This window comes from Palaemon carinicauda, chromosome 2 (assembly GCF_036898095.1).
Source record: "Palaemon carinicauda isolate YSFRI2023 chromosome 2, ASM3689809v2, whole genome shotgun sequence".
NCBI lineage: Eukaryota > Metazoa > Arthropoda > Malacostraca > Decapoda > Palaemonidae > Palaemon > Palaemon carinicauda.
The window spans coordinates 88,554,973-88,581,553 of record NC_090726.1 but is presented as its reverse complement, the minus strand read 5'-3'; the positions used below and the strand labels follow the sequence as shown (position 1 = coordinate 88,581,553).

Sequence of the window (26,581 nt, the reverse complement as noted above, 5' to 3'; positions counted from 1 at the left end):
GTACCAGTAGATTGGGTCTGTGCATGTATTGTACCACTATATAAGGGTAAGGGAGATGTGCATGAGTGTTGTAATTCAAGAGGTATTAGTTTGTTGAGTGTAGTTGGAAAAGTGTATGGTAGAATACTGATTAATAGGATTAAGGATAAAACAGAGAATGCAATCTTGGAAGTACAGGGTGGTTTTAGAAGAGGTAGGGGTTGTATGAATCAGATTTTTACAGTTAGGCAGATATGCGAGAAATATTTAGCAAAAGGTAAGGAGGTGTATGTTGCGTTTATGGATCTGGAGAAAGCATATGATAGAGTTGATAGGGAAGCAATGTGGAATGTGATGAGGTTATATGGAGTTGGTGGAAGGTTGTTGCAAGCAGTGAAAAGTTTCTACACAGGTAGTAAAGCATGTGTTAGAATAGGAAATGAGGTGAGCGATTGGTTTCCGGTGAGAGTGGGGCTGAGACAGGGATGTGTGATGTCGCCGTGGTTGTTTAACTTGTATGTTGATGGAGTGGTGAGAGAGGTGAATGCTAGAGTGCTTGGACGAGGATTAAAACTGGTAGGCGAGAATGATCATGAATGGGAGGTAAATCAGTTGTTGTTTGCGGATGATACTGTACTGGTAGCAGACACAGAAGAGAAGCTTGACCGACTAGTGACAGAATTTGGAAGGGTGTGTGAGAGAAGGAAGTTGAGAGTTAATGTGGGTAAGAGTAAGGTTATGAGATGTACGAGAAGGGAAGGTGGTGCAAGGTTGAATGTCATGTTGAATGGAGAGTTACTTGAGGAGGTGGATCAGTTTAAGTACTTGGGGTCTGTTGTTGCAGCAAATGGTGGAGTGGAAGCAGATGTACGTCAGAGAGTGAATGAAGGTTGCAAAGTGTTGGGGGCAGTTAAGGGAGTAGTAAAAAATAGAGGATTGGGCATGAATGTAAAGAGAGTTCTGTATGAGAAAGTGATTGTACCAACTGTGATGTATGGATCGGAGTTGTGGGGAATGAAAGTGATGGAGAGACAGAAATTGAATGTGTTTGAGATGAAGTGTCTGAGGAGTATGGCTGGTGTATCTCGAGTAGATAGGGTTAGGAACGAAGTGGTGAGGGTGAGAACGGGTGTAAGAAATGAGTTAGCGGCTAGAGTGGATATGAATGTGTTGAGGTGGTTTGGCCATGTTGAGAGAATGGAAAATAGCTGTCTGCTAAAGAAGGTGATGAATGCAAGAGTTGATGGGAGAAGTACAAGAGGAAGGCCAAGGTTTGGGTGGATGGATGGTGTGAAGAAAGCTCTGGGTGATAGGAGGATAGATGTGAGAGAGGCAAGAGAGCGTGCTAGAAATAGGAATGAATGGCGAGCGATTGTGACGCAGTTCCGGAGGCCCTGCTGCTTCCTCCGGTGCCTTAGATGACCGCGGAGGTAGCAGCAGTAGGGGACTCAGCAGTATGAAGCTTCATCTGTGGTGGAAATGTGGGAGGTTGGGCTGTGGCACCCTAGCAGTACCAGCTGAACTCGGCTGAGTCCCTGGTTAGGCTGGAGGAACGTAGAGAGTAGAGGTCCCCTTTTTGTTTTGTTTCTTGTTGTTGTCGGCTACCACCCAAAATTGGGGGAAGTGCCTTTGGTATATGTATGTATGATGTGATTACAGTACTGTACTGTGTATTATTGTGATTGACAATGGCTCCTAAGATGTCGAAGAAGGAAAGCAGTAAGAAGAAGCTGATGATAACGATCAAGATGAAGAAGGAGATCATCGAGAAGCATGACCAAGGCATGCGTGTGAAAGACATTGCTAGTTTTTTCAATCGCTCGCAGTCGACGATATGCGCAATATTAACCCTGGATAGGTACGGTGGGTCGTTTGCGACCCCGAGCGTCAAAAAAAAACAGGTTTTTCTCACGTGACTCACCCCTGTGACTGAATTTGTGGGTGATCGACCTGCAGGAGGTGTCTCCCCTACACGCTCTAGTAGTGTCCAGATGTGCATTGCTGTAGCTGTACTCCTTCCCCGATTTCTGAGACGCGTCGGGGTCGTTCGCGTCCGAGTTTACCCTTCTGAGGTAGTTTGCATAATTATCAAAGTTATTACGTATTATGAAATTGTCGTAAAATGGTGCAACTTGTATAGGTTATCAGTTGTGGAAAGTCTTGGTGGATTGTTTGGCTACCATGTGCATGTTTTTTTTTTTAGTTAAAATGTCGTTCATCACCACGAGGACCATTTTACCGCGAGTGCCCCTTTTTCATTTTTTTTCATTTTTTTGCCAAGTCATTTTTCCGTAAGATATTGCCAAATAGTGTCGTAAAACTTTTGCTTGTTTAGTGTTGGAAAGTGTGTCTAGATGATCTGGCTACCCATGCATGACTTTGTTTTTGTCAGATACGACGTAGTTATTGGTATATTGGGTATTTAACTGCGGTTACCAATTTCTGTTTTTTTTTCAATATTTGTAAAAATTACTACGTAGTAAGGAATTGCCGTATATTATTCATTTTTTTTTCATGTTTATGTGTTAGAAAGTGTGCCTTGATGGTTGGGCTAACACGTGCATGTCTTTTTTTTTATCTGAGATGTCGTATATTAGAATGTCGGGCATTTTACCGCGAGTGTCCCTTTTTAATTTTTTTTAATTTTTTTGCCAAGTCATTTTTCCGTAAGATATTGCGAAATAGTGTCGTAAAACTTTTGTTTTTTTAATGTTGGAAAGTGTGTCTAGATGATCTGGCTACCCATGCGTGATTTTGTTTTTGTCAGATACGACGTAGTTATTGGTATATTGGGTATTTAACTGCGGTTGCCAATTTCTGTTTTTTTTTCAATATTTGTAAAAATTTACTACGTAGTAAGGAATTGCCGTATATTATTGATTTTTTTTCATGTTTATGTGTTAGAAAGTGTGCCTTGATGGTTGGGCTAACACGTGCATGTCTTTTTTTTTATCTGAGATGCCGTATATTAGAATGTTGGGCATTTTTCCGCGAGTGTCCCTTTTTATTTGTTTTACATTTTTTTGCTTAGTCATGTTACCGTAAGGAATTGGCAAGTAGTGTCGCAAAACTTATATTTTTATAGTGTTGGAAAGTGTTTCTAGATGATCTGGCTACCCATGCCTATTTTTTTTTTAGCCAGATATGGCGTATATATAAGTATGTGTTCGATTTTCCTGTGATTGCCATTTTTTCGTTTTTTCCCATTTCTTTCAAAATTACTACGTACTAAGGAACTATCACAGAGTAATATTTCATTTATATGTTTATTTGTCGGAAAATATGCCTTGATGGTTTGCCTAGCACGTGGCTGAAATTTTTTTTTTCTGAGATGCCGTATATTAGAATGGCCATTTTTCCACGAGTGCCCCTTTTTATTTGTTTTGCATTTTTTTGCTTAGTCATGTTACCGTAAGGAATTGGCAAGTAGTGTCGCAAAACTTATATTTTTATAGTGTTGGAAAGTGTTTCTAGATGATCTGGCTACCCATGCCTATCTTTTTTTTAGCCAGATATGGCGTATATATAGGTATGTGTTCGATTTTCCGGTGATTGCCATTTTTTTGTTTTTTCCCAATTCTTTCAAAATTACTACGTACTAAGGAACTATCACAGAGTAATGATTCCTCTAGATGTTTATTTGTCGGAAAATTTTGTTTACTTTTTTTTTTATTGAATATCATCAAATTTTTTTAGCTAAAATATTGTTTTACATTTTTTTTTTCGATTTTATTTCCCTTCAAAAAAAATTTTTTGGGTCAGAATTTTAATTTTATAGGCGTAAAATAATCGACAATTATCCAGCAACCCACCATACAATTTTTATGCATATCCAATAATAATTAGATTAGTAAATAACACCTTGAAATTGACATACCCTTCCTACATTTCAAGTGGCAGATTAGGGAGTCTGAGTCAGTGTGGTTGGCGGCCATTTTGTGGACATATCCGAAGCGTAAGCTGCCCTATCTATATATATTCTTGTTCCCTATAGAATTTGTGATATTTTGGTATATTTTTACCTGCATAAATATCATATTATATATTAAATATATGTATTTTTTTACGAAATTTCCAAGTACTCAAAAAATTACCTTTAGATATGGCCCCTGATATAAATGTAATTTACAAAATAATGAAGATTTTTTTACATATTTCTATTTTAGGATAACATATGTTTATTCCCTAAAAAAATTAGCCACTTCCTATTTCATTTGGGTACCCAAAAAAATTCATGAAATTTGGACAAATATTTTTGGCCAAAAAAAGTTACCCTTTTTTTCTCATTTCAGATCTTCACCTCCATGGGTCTGACTTCATCCAAAATACATCAAGATGTGTCCTAAACATTCAAGAATCAATTCCTAAAAGGATTTGTGTATATATGTATAAACTTTTTTTTTATGAATTTTTATGTCAGGTCTTTTTTTTTTTCTACTTAATTTTTTAAAATATTTATAATAAATATTTTTTCTGCAGATGAGTAGTATTTATCTTTACAGTTGTTTTAAGCATTCATTGAAGTTTTTTTTGGCAAAAGAAAAAAGGAGGTTACTGCAAAAACTGATTTTTCAAGAATTTTTTTTGGCGTCGGGGTCGTTCGCGTCCGAGTATACCCTTAAAGGGGTGTCCGAGGACCGTACCTATCCAGGGTTAAAGAAAAAAGAAGAAATAAAGGCCGCTAAAGTAGCTAAAGGTGTATCGTCGTTGTCAAAACAACGGCCACCTATTCTTGATGACGTAGAAAATTTATTAATGGTGTGGTTAAATGAAAAGCAGCTCGCAGGAGATTCAGTAAATGAGAACATGATTTGCGAGAAGGCAAGAACCATTTACGAGGACTTGGTGAGAAGTGAGCCAGGCACATCAGCAGAAAAACAAAGTTTTAAGGCAAGCCGTGGTTGGTTTGAAAAATTCAAGAAGAGAACGGGTATCCATAGTGTTGTTCGGCATGGCGAGGGGGCCAGCGCCGATACGAAGGCAGCAGAGTCTTTTGTGAAAGTCTTTTGTGAAAGAGTTCAAAAGGCTCGTGGACTCCGAGGACTACGTTTCCCAACAGATGTTTAATTGCGATGAGACAGGCCTCTTTTGGAAGAAAATGCCCAGGAGGACCTATATCACGGCAGAAGAAAAGGCCCTTCCTGGCCATAAGCCCATGAAAGACAGTCTAACCCTGCTGTTCTGTTCCAACGCCAGTGGGGATTGCAAAATTAAACCTCTCCTGGTGTATCACTCAGAGAATCCACGAGCCTTCAAGAAGAACAATGTGCAGAAGAAAAAGTTGCACGTCATGTGGCGTTCTAATACGAAGGCTTGGGTGACAAGGATCTTCTTCGTTGAGTGGATGAACGAGGTTTTTGGTCCCGAAGTCAAGAGATACCTCCTGGAGAAGGACCTCCCACTCAAAGCCTTGCTGTTAATGGACAATGCTCCTGCCCATCCTCCAGCCATTGAAGAGGACATAGCGGAGGAATACAAGTTCATTAAGGTGAAGTTCCTACCCCCCAACACCACTCCAATACTCCAGCCCATGGATCAGCAAGTGATCTCAAATTTTAAAAAACTTTATACCAAAGCTATGTTCCAGCGCTGCTTTGAAGTAACAGAGGGCACCAACCTTACCCTCAGAGAGTTTTGGAAGGATCACTACTCCATCTACAACTGCCTGACTTTAATTGATAAAGCCTGGCAAGGAGTCACCAGGAGAACCCTCAATTCCGCCTGGAAGAAACTGTGGCCCGACGCCGTTGCAGAACGGGATTTCGAGGGGTTCGAACCCAACCAGGAGGAAGCAGTTGACGAGGATATTGTGTCCTTGGGCAAGGCAATGGGGCTGGAGGTGGACACGGATGACATCGACGACCTCCTGCAGGAGCATAAGGAGCAGCTGACCACCGAGGAGCTGAAGGACCTGCACGAGCAGCAGCAAAGAGAGGTAATAGAGGAAATCTCATCTGAGGAGGAGGGAGGCACTGCAAAATCACTGTCTTCGAGTGAGATAAAAGATTTTTTAAAGAAGTGGGAAGACGGGAAAAGTTTTCTTGAGGAAAATGTCCCGAATAAAGCTGAAACAGACCGTGCAATAAATTTATTAGTCGATAATGGGGTGGGTCACTTCTATAAAATTTTAAAGAACAGACAAAAGCAGGTGTCTATTGAAAAATATCTTGTGAAGGGGGAGAAAAGAACTGTGAAAGACGACGACCAAGAGTCTCGCAAACGCAAAACCAGTGATAGTGAACGCCATTCTCGCGAGAGAACTCCAGTCAACGTTCCTGAAGTTCTCATGGAGGGAGATTCTCCCTCCAAGCAGTAACCCCCTCCTCCTCCTTCCCCTCCTCTCGTCTCCATCAAGCCAGCAGCGACACTCCTCTAAGATAAAGTTCAGGTTTACTGTGCATGCATATCCATATTTTCATCATTAAATGACTGCAATATTTTAATAATTTTGTGTAAAGTACAGTAGAGTACTGTATGTGTGAGGAAAAATTTGTGAAAATTGGTTTTTGTAGATGGGTTGAACTAATTATTTCGATTTTATAACATTCTTATGGGGAAATTCGTTTCGCGATACGAATTTTTCTGTTTACGAGTTCGCATTAGGAACGAATTAAATTCGTAAACCGAGGTTCTACTGTATATATATATATATATATATATATATATATATATATATATATATATATTCATAATGTACATACATAGGGTATATATATGATATTTATCATATTTACTTGTGATTTTCATTTAATCATATAAGCTATAAATACCTCTTAATATTAAATTCGCTCTGCCTCAGGATCAGACCCAAGGGGTAATTAACTTTATGGTAATAGCTTCTGGTTAGCCAAGGATTCAAACCAGGATCAAGTCGAAATTGAGGTTATGGTGACTCATACCACTCTGCTACAAAGAGAGAGAAAAGTTGATTATGACTTTTTCTTACATATTCCTGTTGAGTTCAGGTTTTGTATTATTATTATTACTTGCTAAGCTACAACCCTAGTTAGAAAAGCAGGATTCTATAAGCCCATGGGCTCCAACAGGGAAAATAGCACAGTGTGGAAAGGAAGTAAGGAAATACACTACAAGCAAAGTGTAAGAATAATAACCTCAAAATAAATCTTTCATATATAAATTATAAAAACTTCATATAACAAGAGGAAGAAAAAAATAAGATTGAATAGTGGATCTAATTTTACCCTCAAGCAAGAGAACTCTACCCTCAGACATTGGAAGACAATGGTAAAGAGGCTAGGGCACTACCCAAAACTAGAGAACAATGGTTTCATTTTGGAGTGTCATTTTACTAGAAGAGTTGCTTCCCATAGCTAAAGAGTCTCTTCTACCCTTGCCAATAGGAAAGTAGCCACTGAACAATTTCAGTGCAATAGTTAACCCCTTGAGAGAAGAATTGTTTGGTAATCTCATTGTTATTAGGTGTATGAGGACAGAGAGAGAAAGTGGATAGAATAGGCTAGACTATTCAGTGTATATCGGCAAAGAAAAAATGAACTATAACTAAAGAGAGAGAGAGAGAGGGATACAATGTAGTAATGTTTGGCCAAAGGACCCAATAACACTCTAGCAGTAGTATATCAACTTGTACTTGAATTGAAATCAACCCATCTCATTATATGCATTTTATATAACTATGTCTATATATATATATATATATATATATATATATATATATATATATATATATTTGTTCCAACACGGAGTACATACCTCGAACTACTTTCTTAGGAGGATCTGGGATCTCCTCATTAACCGACCAAGAATTTTGCGTAGTTCCCCCTCTCTCCGTTACCTTTTTGGGGCGCTCCTGGGCAGAAGGATACTCGCCCTGGGGCGACCTGGGATCAGCGCGCAAGGCTGCGCTGCTAGGTCTGAGTCGTCAATAAGCGTCTGGTCGCAGCGTAGATATCATCTCACCACTTTCTCTCACTTATCCCGTCCAATCCGCCTTGTGTACCATGTGTTCATTTGTGTTCCTCATCCCTTGCGCACCACGTGTTCCCTTTGTGTTCATTACCCTTTCCCTTGTGTACTTGTGTTGCTTGCATGTTCGTGTTTCCTTAATTATGGAATCCCAGCATCGTTGTCCCGGGCCTAAAGCTGGTACCGATGTCAACCCGCACACCTCGTGTAGGGGAAATAAGTGCTCCCCTTCCTCCACGTGCCTGGAGTGTGAGTCCTGGCCCGAGCTTCAGTGGACCTTGTTCGCCACTAAGAAGAACGATCTCCCAAGAAGGCGGGCCTCACCTCGCCTTTGACGTCGCCCTCAGAGCCCTCGGAGAGAGGTTCTCCTTCACCTTCCCCTACCCAGAGTAGGGGATAAGGTAAGTCCGTTGCGGGGAAACGGCCTGTTGCCGTTCCTTATGAGTCTGATATCGGGGATTCTGTTCATGTGGGGCCTACGCAGACATGTTGGGGATCTGCTAGTGTGGCGGAAGTGTGTGTCGTGGACGAGGTCCTGGTGCCCGCAGGACCTGTCTCCAGTGAAGACCCGGTGTGGGGGAAGCCCGAAACTGCGCTTACACCCCCATCGAGGCAGTGCTTTTCAGGTTCAGTGGGTTCCGGGGGCGGCCGGGACAAAGAAAGGAGGACCACGTGTTCTTCGGACCCCGACTCCATTGTTTGGATTGCGCCTAGGACGCCCTTCAGGTCCCCCAATTGGCAGGAAGAAGAGTTCGAGGGCGGGTTTGCCTCCCTAGCCGCTTTTCGCACGCCCCCGGTGCCCTCAGCAACGCTTCCGCCGGACTTTATGCAGCCCGTGACCCCAGTATCTAGACCCAGGGCCCCTAGAAAAATTGTCGAAGAAACAGAAGATTCCGACAGCTCCTCCTCCTCGTCTTCCTCCTCGGACAGCTCCTCGACCTACAGCTCTTCCTCGTCGGAGGATTCCAACGACCGGGACACCAGGAAGAAGTGAAAGAGGTCCAGAAGAAGGAAAACTAGCTCCTACGCAAGCCCTGCGAGGAAGAAGGCGAAGTATTCGAGGAGAAGGAGCAAGAAGAAGAGTTCTTCGAGGAGGAAGTTTGTAAGAGTGGCTTTTCCCCCTCGCTGGTCGAGCAGGATGGCTGCCGCTCCAGTGCCTGCCTCGATGGCCGCTGGAGCCGCTCCCGCTACCTTGCCCAGTGTCTCTTCGGCTCCGCCCGCCTATCGGGTGCAGCCGTTGGCACACTTTCCCCTGCCCTTGCCCGGCAAGTCGTCGGCTCCATCCGCTCTACGGCAACAACCGCGTATGAGACCCAGCAGCTCGGCCCCCAGCCGCGTTGTCGCACCGGCTCCATCCGAGTTACGGAACCTGCCGCTGCTGCGACCTGCAAGTAGCTCCATTCGGATTTCCCCGGGAGGGGGTAGACCCATGACGGCTACCCCCATCCCGGCGGCTCCAGCCGTGACGGAGACAGCCGCTCCATCATCCCGACGAGGGAATGGATACCTCCGCGCCCACGGATCCCTCCATGTTCGACGATGCTACCGACACGGAGGTGCAAGTGGTGGAGGAGTTGCTAGACACCGGCGAGTGCTCCCCGGACGAGGTTTCTTCTTATAGGAAAGTGCTAGCCTTAATTTGCCACCACCATAGGCTGGACGAACCACAGCCATCATCGGAGCAGGCGTGTCTGTCAGGCCTGGGCAGGATGGTTGACAATCCTGTTCAACAGAAGCCATCCCTGACCCTACCCTTAGCACCCGACGTTGCCCTGGGAATGGAGCACGTCGATCGGTTTGTGGCGGCCCCTAAGAACTCCCTGAGAGCCCAAGGTTCCTTCAAGCTCCTTCCGGGACTGAGGACTCAAAAGAAATTTTATGTGCCAGATGGTCGGCACTCAGGGCCCCGCACACTGTAAGAAGCCGTCGCTACCCTGAACCAGGGCAACACAAATGAGAGGAGTCTTACTGCCCCGGTGGTGTTCTCACAAGCGTAGGCCACCATGATGGAGGACACCGCTCAGGACAGTCAATGTGACCTCATGGCTGGACTGGTGGGTGTGCACCCTAGCAGGGTTTCAACTGGCGCACAACTTATCGGTCCTAGAGAACCAGGCCCTGCTGCAGGAACTGATCCGCTCAGGGGGGGGGGGGGGAGAGGGCAATGAAATTTCTCACCTTCCAGTCACTGACCCAGACGGCAAACTGGGTTCTGAGGAGAAGGGACACAGTGCTGAACAGACTGCCCCGTTGACTCCTTGAGCGGCAAGCTAAATTCCTGAGAAATGCACCGGTGTAGGGCGAGACCGTGTTCCCCCTTCAGGCGGAGACGCTAGAAAGAGTAGGGAAATTGAAGAGTTCGACCAAGCCCAGACAGCCGGCGACAAGACGGCCTTCACACAGGAGACCATCAGCGGACGGGGCCTACCCGCCTACGCCTCCGGCTAGACAGGAGGCCTCTTTCCCTTCCTGGCATCAATCCCCACGCCCCTCCCGCAGGAGCGGCGCCCCAGCCCAGGCCTCCTTTAGACCAAAATATTCCGGCTCAAAGAGAGGCCGTTCTAACAGTCTCCCCAGAAGGAAATAGGGAGCGAGGCCCCCAACACCTTCCCACGCCTCAGGTGGGAGCATGCCTCAAACATTATTGGCAAGCATGGCGAGACAACGGTGCGGACCCCTGGACAGTGACAGTCCTCAGGGAGGGATACAGGATTCCCTTCCTGTCGGAACCGCCCCCTCTATTATCCCAGAACGTCTTGCAGAATGGCTGGCGCCCAAGGACACCGAGATGAGAGCAGCCCTGCAAGGGGAAGTGGCAGCCATGCTGAGCAAGGGAGCTCTACAACCCATCCAGAAACCATCCCCAGGATTCTACAGCAGGCTCTTCCTGGTGGAGAAGGCTACAGGAGGTCGGAGGCCAGTCATCGACCTCTCGGCCCTGAACAAGTTTATCAAGAAGACCTCCTTCAAGATGGACACGCCAAAGTCGGTGCTGGCGGCCTTGAGAGAAAGGGATTTCATGAAAGGGATTTCATGATGTCTCTGGATCTCAAGGATGCCTACTTCCAAATTCCCGTACACCCCTCCTGCAGGAAGTTCCTCAGAGTAAGATGGGGGTCCCAATCCCTGCAGTTCAAGACCCTCTGCTTCGGCCTGTCAACAGCTCCTCAGGTTTTCACGAGGGTGTTCACCCTGGTATCAGTCTGGGCACACAAACAGGGCATCAGGCTGATCAGATACCTCGACGATTGGTTGCTGCTTTCAGCCTCTGAGGCAGACTTAAAGGAGCAGGGAACAAAACTTGTACAGTTCTGCAGGGACCTTGGGATTACTATCAACCTAGAAAAGTCCCAGTCAGTCCCAACCACCAGGATGACGTACCTAGGGATGGTCCTGGACTCCCAGCTGGCGAAGGCGTTTCCCTCCCAGGAGAGGCTAAACAACCTAGACCAAGTGATTCGCCCGTTTCTGGCGGACAGTCTTATGAGAGCCAAGGATTGACAGACTCGTGGGACACCTGGTCTCATTGGAAAAATTAGTTCCTCAAGGGAGGCTCAAGCTGAGGCAGATACAGTGGAATCTGAAGGTCCTCTGGTCGGCGGAGGAGTCCCCTCAGAAGGTAGCCAAGATGACCCCGGTCTCCAAGAACATGCTCCTCTGGTGGTCCGACAGGAAGAACACACTGAAAGGGATACCGTTCGCGTCTGCCCCTCCGGAGATGCTGCTCTTCACGGACGCATCGAAAGAGGGGTGGGGAGCTCATCTACTCGTAGAGACAGCAAAGGGAAAGTGGTCACTAGAGGAAAAGACCCTTCATATCAACCTATTTGAGCTCATGGCAGTACAAAAGGGCCTTGCGACATTCGCCCATCTTCTTCGGGGAAACTCGGTAGCCCTCGTGCGACAACACCACAGTAGTGGCATACATAAAGAAGCAAGGAGGCCTGAGGTCAAGAGAACTGTGCGCCCTCACAGCTCAAATCCTGGAATGGACCGAAGAGAACCACATTCTGCTCACAGCCAGGTTCATTCTGGGAAAGAGAAATGTTCTGGCCGACGGCCTCAGCAGGACAGGGCAGGTAGTAGGGTCGGAATGGTCTCTACATCCGCAGGTGGCACGGGAGATTCTCCAGCTGTGGGACTCCCCGGTGATAGACCTGTTCGCCACGAGGCTCAATGCGCAGCTACCCGTATTCTGTTCTCCGGTACCAGACCCGACAGCAGCGTTCGAGGACGCCTTCCAATACTCGTGGGACGGTCTCGACGTGTACGCCTTCCCCCCCTTTGATATCATCAGGCAGGTACTCAACAGACTAAGGCAGTCAAAGGCTACAAAGATATCACTGTATCTTTCTGGCTCCGGCAAGTTATCAAGAGGGCTTCTGACAGTGATGGGTCCACGGTTCCTGGGACCCCGCGACCCCATGATATTATGGGCCTTAGCACTTCCTTGGCGTTTGACACCAACATGGCAGTGGGCCAAATCATGCGAGCAGGTACTTGGGCCAGGCAATCCACCTTTACAGCCCACTACCTGAAAGACGGTGCGAGGAAATCCCTGGACGCCTTCATTGGGCCAGTAATTTCCGCCATGCAACAAGTTTAGTGGTTTTGGGCCCCAGGTAGCCCATGGGAAGCAATTGCAAGTGACACAAGTTCCTCCTTACTCCCCCCTTTCCTTGCTACCCTCTCCTGTTCCCCTTTTCCTATCCTCCTTCCATGTGAGAGATGGACGCTGGAGGGAAAACCATGTCCGGATTACTGTATATATAAAGGTGAGTTGTACATAAGGTAGACTTTTGCGTGCTTTCCCCGTCTCTCCTACCTCTCCACTGGGTCGTCTAGACCTAGCCTCCTATCTAGGTCTCGTGACCTAGGATGTTCTGGTATATTCCGGCCTGTAAGTCACTCCCTCCTCCTAAAGTATAAGTCTCCTAAGAAAGTAGTTCGAGGTAAGCACTCTGTATTTGAACAAATCACAAATTTTAAGTAATTTGTATTTTTCCTAACAGTACTTACCTCGAACTACTTTCGAGTTATTGCCCACCCATCCTGCCCCGAGTATCTTACAGGAGTTCGAGTAGGACTTAAACATATGCTTACTGACAACTCAGACCTAGCAGCGCAGCCTCGCGTGCTGACCCCGGGTCGCCTCAGGGCGAGTATCCTTCCGCCCCGGAGCACCCCAACAAGGTAACGAAGAGAGGGGGAACTACGCAAAATTCGTGGTCGGTTAATGAGGAGATCCCAGATCCTCCTAAGAAAGTAGTTCGAGGTAAGTATTGTTAGGAAAAATACAAATTACTTAAAATTTGTGATATATATGTGTATGTATGTATGTATGTGTACAGTAATACCCCACCCAACATAATATATTCCAAGGGACTTGAAGTCAATTTTTTATGTTGGTCAGCTTTACGCCATATTAGGATATGTTCCATTTCTTTTTATCAAACATGGAAAATTACTGTACTTACTACTTGCTATCATTATATATGAAGCTAATTTCTATATTAATAAGCCTTCATGTTAAGTACTTTACACTATTGTATATACTGTATCTGTATTGTATGACATAGAAACCGACGTAAGGTTGGGTAAAATGTCGTTAAGTAGATTTAATTTTTATATTTGATACTTTAGGATGAGTGACATAAAGTTGTAACTTACGTAAAGAAGGGTGCAGTATTGCTCTACATATATAATTGATATATATATATAGAGTAAAACTTCTTTTAACCTGCACGCAATACATTTGTGCCTGATTAACTATAGTCAATTTCTTTTTGCGATGCAGATTTGCACCGACTCGCAGCGGTGCCCTTTTAGCTCGGAAAAGTTTCCTGATCGCTGATTGGTTGGACGAGATAATTCTAACCAATCAGGGATCAGGAATCTTTTCCGAGCTAAAAGGGCACCGCTGCGAGTTGGTGCAAATCTGCCTCGATAAAAGAAATGGACTATAGCACCCATTGGCCAAGCCTTATTTATTCATTAAATATTATTTATAATTCATCTGCAATTGACTATTTAAAGCTCATGGGCTTCTAGGTCATCCCCTATCCCCAGTCTGTTACTTGGTGCAGGTGACTAGCCTCTGGACTTGCTAATTTACTATGATTAGATGCTGGTGTAGGTTACAGAGGCTTCCAAATTCACTGTTCTTTCAAACTGCCAATAAAGAGAAACATCTGATGATAAATAGCTTGAATCTATCTAGTATTTGAGTACTACCATTTAAGTTATTAGTTACCTCTCCATGGAAACTTCTAGAGATTGACTTCTGGAAGTATTTTACTGGCTCTAGAGTCTAAAGGTAACATGGTCAATGAGGAATTTCAATCTACCTTTCTGGAACATGCACAACAGCACAGGGTTACTTGATTTATGTACTGCACAGTATACGGACGGCTCTAAATCTAGTGTTAACGGAGTTGGGGCGTACAATATTCTTTTAATTGTAAACATGCATTCCCTTTAACATCATCCATCTTTCTAGCAAAGCTGTTTGGTATTCTCCGTGCTATTGAAAAAAATAGTAATAATGAAAGAGGGTTACTGTACCATTTGTAGTGATACAAAAAGTGTTCTACTGTTATTGACTTTTTAACCCAACCAACCCTTAAGCTTAGAATATTTTAGACTGGCTGTATATTTGTAACACTACAGGCAAGGTACAGTAGTTAAGTTTGCTGGCTTCCAGCTCATTAGGGTGTGCAGGAAATGAAGAGACAGACAAACTAGCATAAGAGGCAGCAGATAAATTACTTACGGGAAGATATCCACTTCTGTGTAATGACTTTCTACCTCACATCAGCAGATTTCTTGGTGATATTTGGCATCATTATTGGAATTCTGTGGGTCAGAGCAGCATGGAAATCATAAGTATTATACCTCCATGACAATATGATAATAGGCCTAGAAGAAGGAAAATTGCCCACTGCTGCCTAAGAAATGGACACTCGTGTAACACACAAGTTTTTGATGACTGGCAGGTACCAATCCTTGTGTGATGATTGCTTGGTTCTGGTGACTGTTAGGCATTTACTGATTGAATGTTCAATTATTTGGAATATCAGAGAATGCTTCCTCTCTAAAGCTCATGTTTAGGATGTCAGGTACATCCTCACCAAGCAGAAGTTATGTATGATACTAGCATTATTCTAAGCTCATACTGGAAGCTGGCCTTATTCCACATTTGTAAAGGTATATATGGTACTAGAGATGATCCGAATATTTTTGGTATTCCTATTCACATTAGCATGTAGCCTACCAAATATTTTTTTTTTAATATAATCAATTTGTTATCCAAATGTTTGGTATTCGTAAATTTCTTACAATGCTAAAATGCTAAATTTGACACCAAATCTTTTAACTGCAAAAAATTGCCAAACCGCAAGTAAAATTAAAAATTTATAGATAGAAATCCCCAAATGCAGCTTGATGTTAAAAAGCATAAGTCAAAACAAGAAATTCTCCTTTAGAAATCAGCCAGTAATATTGTACAGTATTAAAAATCGCCAAAGAACAAAAGTCAAAACTTGTAGTGGTGTTACAAATTTCCAAATACAGCATAATGTTAAACACATGTCAAAAAAAGAAAACTACCATTAGAAATCAGCGAATACTACTGTACCCCTCACTATTAAAAATCTTAAAAGAAGGCAAGTCAAAACAAGAAACTTAATAGTTATAAAACTGACAAATAATACTGTTTTAGTCAGAATAATTATGTCAACAATACTCATGATTATATGTGAGCATAGTCTCTTTGCTGTCCGTCACCTTAAGGTCAGCTTACGACAATACTGAAATAGAAACAATCAGTAATTGCTGTTCTTAAAATACTCCTTAAATTAATATTAGAAAAATACAAAAAATATTTAATGAAGCTCAGTTAATATCGAAAACCAGGATTATTTAGATTTATTTCAGTACATATACGTGAGGTGGTTGGCTAAACTAGAGATCAGCTGACAAAATCAAATATTCTGTTGTTAAGTTCATCCTACTATAGAACATAGACTTGAGCAGAGTGAAAATATATTTTATGTATAGTATTTAATTGAAACTTTTTAAGGAAACAAAGATTTTGGTTTTGTTCGCTATATGTGTATAATATGTGGCAACTCTCCCTGAGAGATAGAGAGTGAGTTATTTATATGTCCAAGTGATAACTGATAAATAGTAGTCATAAAAGAACTGTATGAAACTTATGATAAGCTAAAACATATTAGTGCTGATATAATATTCATTATGAAGATGTTTTGAGCAAGTTCAATAATTATATCATCGATACTCTTTATTCATATGTGCTCGTATTCTTGAAAGTAGGAGCTTGAGATCGGCTGACTGCAACCAAAAGTAAAAAAAAAAAGAAAAAAAAAAGTATAATACAGTACATGAATGTTAAAATTCACCTGAAATGATGCAGGGAACTGCGATCCACAATTAATGAGATTTAGTGATGTTAATTTCATACTTAAACTCAAGGACATTAAATGTAGTTATGCATAGTCGATACAACATGGTTATTAAATGTAATAATGCATAGTTAATACAGTAATTTATTTAAAGTAAAATACAGTTCATTTAGTTGAAATATGAATGAAGCTGGCAAATGAGGGTCCACATTAGACCAACTTACCATGTATTCTTGTAGGATTTTATTTTCTTTTATGCAAATTTAACATACACAGCCATTTTTTATAAACTAATCGCTGATAACGAGAGTTGACCATAAGAATGCATGTCCCCTCTTATTAAAAGTTTTACTGCTGATGCTCACAAGGAATTGGATTAAAGTCAAATTAAAGACTTAGAAGGTATAGATCTTGATATTAGAAGTGCCCCACATCTTTTAGTTTTGGCAGTAACCTTTCTTAAGAAATTTAGCGGAGGTCAGTGAAGGACCAAGTCGGTATTCACTTAGCATTTTAAAGTGACCTGGTTTGCTTATCCAGATTGGTGGTCTTTTAAGTGCTCTATTAGCTACTAGAAATGTGATGAAATATAAGTTGGCTGGTTTTCTTAATGGGGTAAATTTTAATTAATTTTGTGATTGAAAATGTTCTTTTAAAAAGTATGGTATTGTGTAAATTACATAATGATTAGATAATGAAGAGTAGGAAAAATTTGGAAAATCAAGTTAGTAATAATACAATTGGGAGAATCAATTTATTACAATCTTTTATTTGAGATGGCTTGTTACCAAAATACTAGACTGAGAGGTATGTGTAGGATAATGAATAGGTTTGGTACTTTAGGGCTATAATGGCCAATCCCTTTTTCCTTTAGTGACCTACTTCCATCAGAGAGTAAGTATCACCAATATGAACGTTGGGAGAGGGCCATAGAAATAAACACAATTTTAATAAGATTTGTTAATTCTATACTCTCCTGATTTTCATATACATGCCCACCCACCTCCCCATAGACTAATGATGTAAAGAGGATAGGGATTATTTTCATCTTTGAGACAGTAGATAAAGGACAGTACTGCTTACCCAAGCTAAAGTCACTGCATTTAGCTGCTAGACTCTCTTGATAGTAGGCTTAGAGGCTTAAACCTAGTTTTAAGGGATTAAAAGTTGATACAAGCAAGTTTCCAGGGAAGCAATATAAATATCAATTGATAATAGAAATTAGAAATTTTATGAAAATTCCTTTATTTCTACTATGTTTTCCATATGCCTTGATATTTCTCTGTAATTTTCCATTTATTTGGATATACTAAAATTTTATTTGTTTTGCAGAATTGTGCCTCCACCTATTGATGTGAAACCCCCAAAAGTACCTCTCAGGGAAAGGTTAGTCAGGTGCTCTTTTTGATTGGTATCGTTAGAAATACTTTTTTAGTGTACTTTGATATATAACATGTTCCTGTTATATGCTGATCTACATATCCACAGTCAATTCCAAGAAGAAAAGAGGATATTGGCATTATGTTTGTAGTTTATATGATTAATATGAGTTATCATCATTATCATTACAGTACTGTACAATACTGTCCTTATATATGCATTTTATAAGTACAGGATAATGGTTATACTAAAGGTATTCAATGTTATCCAGTATTTAATTATCTGTGTGCCTTTTGGCCTTACCTACAGATAACAGGGCATTATTGCATAGGAATCCTAAGTACAATGCTTTAATATATCTATGAACCTCACCTGATGTTCATATTGATTACTCTCCAGAAGCTTGGTTTATCAACATGTACTCCTAAAATTTAAAAAAAGAAAATCATATTTTCTTTCCTTTCAAGAGGCATATGCCTCTAGTAAAGTGATAAAATACTAGCATTTAATAGTAGGAAATGAAGCACCAAGGCTTTGTTTTTTATTTTGTTTCTCTGTTGCATAGTTTCAACTTGCACATCCTCTGGGTTGTGCTAAATTTTGTTGCGTTTCAATTTGCCATCCTCTGGATTTGTCAACAATTGCTGCACAGGTATAGTACAGTGATTTGAACTATTGTTGTGAGGAGTGCAATTGCCTCACTGTTCCTCACAAGGAAAGTATGTTTCAAGTTCGAGCACAAATGAAATTTGCATATCAGTGTGGCATATGCTTGTTGACTTTTAAGCAAAACAAAAAGCTATACCAAGGCCTCAAACTCTAAGGATGCTGGACATCCAGAGAGAATTGCAACACCACCTTGACCAGGTAATAGAAAGCTTGCACTTTCTAAATCACCTTTAAAGGCAGATACCATACCTCCTGATTTGGAATATGTGCATCTCATCAAAGAGGCACTGCTTCCTTCCTCTGAATCTTTCACTTCTTGGATGAACAACCCAAGGTTGTCATTTCAGACATCATTGCCAGATGTAGAGGAAGAATCTTTTGCTAGATAGTTGTTGGATACACCTGTCATTGGGAGATACATAATCCACATATCTTTCCATCTTTTAATTGAAAAAGATGGAGACTACCATTTCTCTCCCCTCCAATAAGAAGTGTTGAAATGCCTGTTGCTAATAGGTATGGTATTTTATCTGAAAGTATAGATGATGAATCTTCAAGAAATTTAAATGTGCAGTATCAAAGATTAATGGGGAGGTTCATCATCTCCCTCAACTGAAAAGGAAGGCTGCTAAGAAAATTTCAAACCATGCTTAGCAAAACCTACGTTTACAAAGAGAGAGTCAGATATTCCCACCAATTAAAAAAAAACTTGGATAGGAGGACTTGAGCATCTTCCAAAAAGAAAACCTAATCTTTGCAATTCAATCTTACAATAGAACTGTCATGGTCTATGGGTTAGATATGAAAAGCTGAAGCTTCTAATTTATAACCATTCACTTACAATTGCATTTCTACAAGAAACAATGCTAGATGGTTTTACTCCATGGCCTAGAGAATATGTTAGTTACAGAACACCATGTAATCCTCAAGGAAGAATTCATGGCGGAAGTGTCATGTATGTTCACCATATCATACCCCAAAAACATCTACATACTACTTAACGAACATTCGCAGTCCAAATAGATCTAAATAGAAAATACACCATTATGTTCACTTAAATTGCCTCCTAATGAGAAGTATTTTCTATGATGATGGGGCTGAGGTGTTAAATTACCTCCCACAATCATTTATTCTTATGGGAGATATGAACAGCAGACATCCCTTATAGGGAGATGTTTTAGCAAATTCAAAGGGCAATCTGCTAGCATCACTAAAAGAAAAAAAAGATATTGGAGTTCCAACTACAGGTGAGACTACTTAATCCATAATCCATGTTCAGACATGTACTTTGTTGTGCATTGATCTTTCAATAGTAAGCTTTAACTGTTTAGTTGACTTTCACTGGAAAACATTGGATGATTTTTATACAAGTGATCCTGCACCTATTGTAATTACAACTAACAATGGCTCACTTGATTACAAATCCCCTTGGTGGTGTTTGGATAGAGTTGACCGGAAAAAATCTAAAGAACTGAATGGAGTAGAAGGTAATGCAGACAAACTTGAAATTGTTAATGATACCATTGATTTACTAAATGGAAGTCTTCACACAGCTGGAGTGCATTCCATTTCAAAAGGGACATTCCTGTTCCATTGACGATCAGTTCCTTGATAATCGCCAGAAGCTCAGGTGTTACATAGATTTACAAGAATTGCATTAATAAGGTGACACTGAAATTGTACTGAACAAAATAGTTACAAGAAATGCAGAGCATGATTTTGGTGAACAATTAAAGCTGCTCGGTGTCAGCCTTGGTCATCTTTTGTTTCTTCGGTGAATAAAAGAACCCCACCTTCTGTTGTTGGGAGGAAATTTCATAAAATTGCTGGCAAGTGTACTCCAAATTCTCCACCTGTATTAGAAAGTAATGATCAATGTACTATGAATTATTTGGAAGCGATTAATTCACTTGCTGATCATTTTGAGAATATCCCAAAAGTCCAAAGACTCTCCAGGCTACCTTTATCCTCGTCATCTCCTCCTACGCCTATTGGCGCAAAGGGCCTCGGTTAGATTTAGCCAGTCTTTTCTATCGAGCTTTTAAATCAAAACTTCTCCATTCATCATCATCTACTTAACGCTTCATAGTCCTCAGCCATGTAGCCCTGCGTCTTCCAATCCTCCTAGTGCCTTTTGGAGCCAAGATGAAAGTTTGGTGAACTAATCTCTCTTGGGGAGTGTGAAGAGCATGCCCAAACCATCTCCATTTATCCCTTACCATGATCTTGTCCACATGTGGCACTTGAGTAATCTCATATAATTTCATTTCTATTCTTGTCCTGCCATTTAGCTCTCATTATTCTTCTGAGAGTTTTGTTTTCAAATCTACAAAATCGGTTCGATATTGTTTCATTGCCATACTAAGACTCATGTCAATACAGTAACACTGATCTCACTAAACTGATACATACATATACCAATTGCCTAATTTTATATGTAATTTCAGGCGATTTGATTTCCAAATTTTAATTAACCTAGCCATTGTCTGATTTTTTTTTCAATCTTTCATTAAACTCGAATTGTAAAGATATTGTATCAGGGATCAAAGTTCCTAAATATTTAAATGATTGCTGCTCATTAATCCTTTTTCCTTCCAATGATATATCATCTTCTATTGCATATGCCCTTCTCATCATCTCTGCCTTTCTTCTATTTATCTTGAGACCAATCTCATGTGATATTTCATGCATTTTGGTAAGCAAGCTTTGCAAGTCCTGTGGTGTTCTGCTAATAAGGACAGCGTCATCAGTATACTCTAGGTCAGCTAATTTCCTTTTACCAATCTAATCCTTCTCCACCATCCACAAGGAGGATAAACAACATAGGTGACAACACATTCCCTTGGCGTACTCCACTGTTCATTAGAAATTCATTTGATAGGACTCCATTAACATTTACTTTGTACTTGTTAAGCTCATGAACAGACTTAATCAAATTTACATTTTCCAGAGGACCTCCATAAAAAAAGCAGGATTTTCCATAAAATTGGCCGGTGCGCACTATCAAAGGCTTTTTCATCGTCCACAATGCCATCAGACGGGGATTTCTGTATTCAACACATTGCTGTATCACATGTTTAAAATGAAAATTGTACATTTACCTTTTCTAAATTCTGCTTGTTCATCTCTCATTTTGATCAGTCTTTCTCTGTAGTCTCTTTAAGAATAAGCATACTATATACATATATATATTCCCATGACAATTGGCTTGTTTTTTTGCCATTTTCACCAACACTCATAGCTCCTATTCATCAGGCTTTGCCTCTTCACAACACATTTTACAAAATAATCTAGTAAGTATTCTGGGAGTCTTCATTTTCGGCCAATATCATCTCAGCAGTTATTCCATCGCATCCAGGGGCTTTACATCTCTTCATTTTTTTAATTATAAATTCTACTTCAAACCTACTGAATTCATTCTTGGACATATCAAGGTCTTCCCCAGTTTCAGGTATATCAATCGAATTAATCCCTTCATATCTCCTATTCATGACCTCACTAAAGTGTTCCATCCAACGTTGCCTTTCTTCATCTGTTGTTATAACAGATCCATCTCTCTTTTTGATTAGTATATGCTGCTGCTTCTTTGCCCCAGTAGAAATTTCATTAGTAATTCTATGAGCAATTCTTACACCATAGCCAGTCCCTAAATCCATAGGTTTTCAGCTTCATCTGCTTTTCTGTCCAGATATATCACTATCAATACTGGAATACTTAGCTATCTTTACCTAGTAATTTTCATTACTGCCTCAAAAATTTCAACAATCAATTTCTGTCATTGTCTCCTGTTGATAGTATCCCAGGTATCATCTGATATATCCATGATTTTCTCCTTGTAACTGCATGTCCTACAAAACTTCATTCTTCATTAATTGTTTGTTTTTTGTCTCCAAAAGTCTCCAAGACTGCAATTCGATTCTTACTTTCAGTAGCAAAGGTTTTCCTTTCCTCGTCTTCTAGATGTAGATAAGAACAAAAAGTTATCAAGTTCATATCAAATTAAAGAGGATATATACAATTTCCCAGTTATAAAGATAGAATTTGACTGCCGTGTCATCATGCAATGATATAGGCCCAGATGAAATTCTTTATACAATGATAAAGTGTGTTTGTGTTTATCATTATTAACCGAGTGTGGCAAAACCATAGTTGTTCCGACGCGATATACAAACCGCGTAATCATTTAATATAGGATTTCGCTTCAGCTCAGCTGAAATAGCCGGAGAGAAAGAAAAGCTGGCAGTTATGCTGATTGGTTGGCTGGCGGTACGAGGCGGAGCTTAGCTCCCCCCCAGCCCGTTTTCCCTATTCACTCGCTTCGGCTCAATGTGGATGGTTGCCTACTCTCCGCTCTCTCCGCTACAGCCTTTTGCCTTTTCTTGTGATTGATCTTTGTGATAAAGGAGAAAGTTACTCTTTAAAATGCGATGTTGTGCAGGCCGTGGCAGGCGTTGCAGTGGGTGACATTCGTCACCTTCTGAAGACCCGCGCACGCTCTGCTCGACATGCAGGGTAAAACCTTGCTCTCAAGGTTCTCCTTGCCGTAGTGTGAATCCTGGCCGCCATTTTGGGAAGCCCGGATTCTCAGCCTGTCGGGATTTCTTGGGTTTCACCGGGGGAGCGGTTGACCTTAGCGGTTCCGCTATTTCGGCGATCCCAAGAGACACCTGACAGATTGCGGTTACAGATGATGACACGTTACCCGGTAAGAAGGGGGAATTTTGGGTGTCTCTCGGATTATCAGGTAAGCTTGACTTAAATTTGTTAAGACGCTGTTTAAATATGCCGGACGAGCTTCAACAACATCATTTGAATGATACGATTGTTGATGAACACATGAATGTAATCGAGTTTGTAACAGGGTTACCAGGTTGCCCTTTTTCAGCTAGACATCAAATTTGGCCTTTTTTTTATTTGAAATTGGTTAGCCTTTAGCAATATCATAAAGGGTTGGCCTTAAAGGCTATACCTTTGGCCTTTTTTAACTTCTTAAAGCTGCAGTTGATCAAAGTTGGCCTTTTCTCACTTAGGAAACCTGGCAATCCTGGGTTGTAACTTTATCGACTCCCATGTTCACTGAGGCCCCTGTTGTTGTTGACTATGTAACTGATAAAGCATTTGTTCCTGGCAAAATGCAAACTTTTTCCAAGGGTAAAATAATTGCAGGACTCCCTGTTAAAACAAGGGAGAGTAAGGTTTTAATCACTGAGATTTCTTTAACGACGGATGGCAAATCCTTTACAGCTTCGCCTGTAAGTCAGTTAAAATTAAAATCTGCCAAAGTTTCTGCTGATAAGCAGTCAAATTTAAAATCTGCCAAATCTCCTGCTGTGATAAGCAGTTAAAATTAAAATCTGCCAAATCTCCTGCTGATAAGCAGTTAAAATTGAAATCTGCCAAACTCCTACTGATACAATATGTTTTTCAGGTTCACCATACAGACATGGCTCAGGTTGTTCATCCTCGTCCAGTGTCGTCTGCTGTTGCCTCGACCAACTTTCCAGCACCTCGGAGGGAGCACAAGAAAAGGAAGCCTGGGCGGTATTCCTCTTCTAGTTCCTCCTCCTCTCTCCTCCTCCTCTTTGTTTTCATCTTCTGACTGACTTTTCTCCCCCAGGGGAAAGAGGAAAGGGAAGAGGGCCAGGAAGGCCAGTCGCAGTCAAAGGAACATGGTGCCCCAAGACACCTCCTCCTCTAGAGAATGAGGGCGATGTGCGAGATTCCCGTGTTCCCCGCACTAGTGGGATTGTTCGCGGCGAATCTTGCACAAGGCCTCCATGCACGACAACCGCGCTCGAGGGCGTAGGTATCGTCTCCCAGAGCATGGTGACGGGGTCCTCGGGCCCCCGATCTACTGCTCAGACTCGAATTGAACCGCTCTTGAGCGGGGAAAGGAGAGTCCTGGCTTTGGCACTAGAAATCTCAGCTGTGGTCTCTCTCGAAGAATCTGTGGTTCGCACGACTACCTCCACGGGCGAAGCCATGCGGACATGCTCAGCGACTTGTGTCGCGTGAGCAGGGAGCAGGCCCGGACAGTCGCCCAGTCGACCCGCGCAACTCGGGCCTGGCATGGAGCCACCTCGCGGCTCAGCCCGCGGCATGGGGGCCGGTCGTGCACGATCAGGCTAGCTCTCGCGCTTATCAGCCCCGAGAGATGCAGCTAACCCCCATGTTTTCTGGCCATGTAACAGGTGAGGCCGCGTGCACCACTCGCGCGACTAACCTGTCTACACCTCCTGGTGTGAGCGCTGCAGTTCCCAGCGACCCCGCTCGCGCTCAAGCTCCTTCGGGAGCTTCGTGGGGCTCGCAGCGACCAGTCATGCACTCGGTCACAGTGGGAACCTCGATGCATTCCGTTGGGGATGAACCCTGCCAGGGTCCTTTCTCTACTCCTGAATGCACGCCTGGTTCGGTCCTAGGACCAGAGCAAGGGTATTCATAGGGGATGTCATCTCCCGTGCAGCATGTCGCTTCCCCTACACCTACGGATGTAGTGGGATTGAGGGATCAGCAACTTCCACGTCCTTCACTGGCCGTGGAGACGGAAGATTCCGAGGTGGAGTCGCAGTTCCTAGAGGTCATTAACCCCATGCGTGGCCGTGGAGACGGAAGATCCCGAGGTGGAGTCGCAGTTCCTAGAGGTCATTAACCCCATGCGTGAGATTAATGGCCTCAGGGCTCCTCCTGCGGTAGTTTCTGAGATAAGTGTATAGCCTTGGAGATCCTATGGGGAGCTCCCGAAGGCAGTTCACGGCCCCTCACACTACCTTAGTTGTGACAGCCTGGTCGAGCATTGGACCGAGTGAGTGACCAGATCGCAGGACCTGGTGACTCGCTTAGGCCAAGGTTCGAACAAGCTTCTCCCTCAACCACTCCAGCGACAGAAGAAGTACTATTTTACAGTCTTCTGTGTCTTGTCCTCTCCCTCTCGACCCCACGGTTAGAGCACTTGCTGGGGGTTCCTCGGTCCAGAGCTGTAAATCCCAGAGAGTGGCCTTCTCGGCCTCAGATTTCAACTATGGAGTCCATCTCTGTAGCTGCTCTCAAGGCTGCTTCGTGGTACAACCACTGGTGTGGTACGGCCACAGTGTTCGCGCGGGACACCAAGCTCGCTAACCCCAAACACATGGAGCAGTACAGGAACCTGGCTTTGTCTGGTGGGAAAGCTGTTGCTTTTCTCTTGAACCAGCTTGCTACCCAGTATGCCAATCTGATCCTCAAGAAACGTGGGGCAGTAGCCACTCTTTTGGCGAGATAGATTGGTTCAGGAGAGGCCCTGGCACTTAAGAACTTTATTATTAGAGCTGCAACTTGTCTCTTTCCACCAGAGGAAGTTCGGGCCGCGCGGGATAAATGGTGCCTCGACTCGGAGGTGTGAGTTTCAAGGGACCTGGTCCCGCGAAACCGTCCGCAGCCAGGCCGAGTCAGGACAAGCCTACAGGAAGTGGCAAGAGTACCACTGGTCATGCTCCTGCTGCGACTGTGCAGCCGAGACCTGCTCCTGTTCAAAAGGGTTCTGCCCCCAAACAGACCTTTCAGCCTCCCTCGGGAGCTCCGCCACGTCGGAGAAAGAACACGGGCAAGCAAGGGAAAGGGAAACGCTGAGATTGGCTTTCCACTTCCCATGCTTCGGAGGGTAGGATGATGCCTATCGCGCCATTGGGCCATGTGGCAGCACCTCAGGGCCGAGGAATGGGTAGTGTCGACCCTTCGCTAAGGGCACAAGCCCCCATTCGTGCTTCATTGGCCCCCCCCCCCTATCCTCCACTCCAATAGCGTTCCACACATACGCTCCAACATCCCTGAAGGCTCTGGCCTTGGAGGCGGAGGTCCAGGAAATGTTGGAGAAGGATACGCTAGAAGTCGTACACGATCAGTCACCAGGAGGTTTGAGATCGATCATCAACCTTTCGCCATTGAACAAGTTTGTTCAGCAAACTGCATTCAATATGCTAACAGTTTGCGTTGTGTTGTGAGCCATCAGGCAGTACGACTTTATGCTTTCAATAGACTTGAAGGACGCGTACTTTCAAGTACCAGTCTAGAAAGTACCTACAATTCACCTTCCAGGGCACGGTGTACCAGTTCAAAGTACTGTGCTTCAAACTGTGCACAGCTCCCCTAGTGTTCACGCGAGTGTTCATGACGGTAGCAGCTTGGACCCACTCGAGGGGCATCCGCATACT

General features: G+C 42.8%; 1 protein-coding gene across 21 annotated transcripts in view; it reads left to right on the top strand.

The window, feature by feature from the left end:
- The window catches only part of LOC137625896 (zinc finger CCCH domain-containing protein 18-like), a 384,898-nt gene that overhangs the window by 273,496 nt on the left and 84,821 nt on the right, over nucleotides 1–26,581 (top strand). For all 21 annotated transcript variants that reach the window (XM_068356883.1, XM_068356874.1, XM_068357032.1 and 18 more), the window contains one exon: nucleotides 17,679–17,732. In XM_068356883.1, the coding sequence (XP_068212984.1) occupies nucleotides 17,679–17,732 (54 nt within the window). The remainder of the gene's footprint in view (nucleotides 1–17,678; nucleotides 17,733–26,581) is intronic.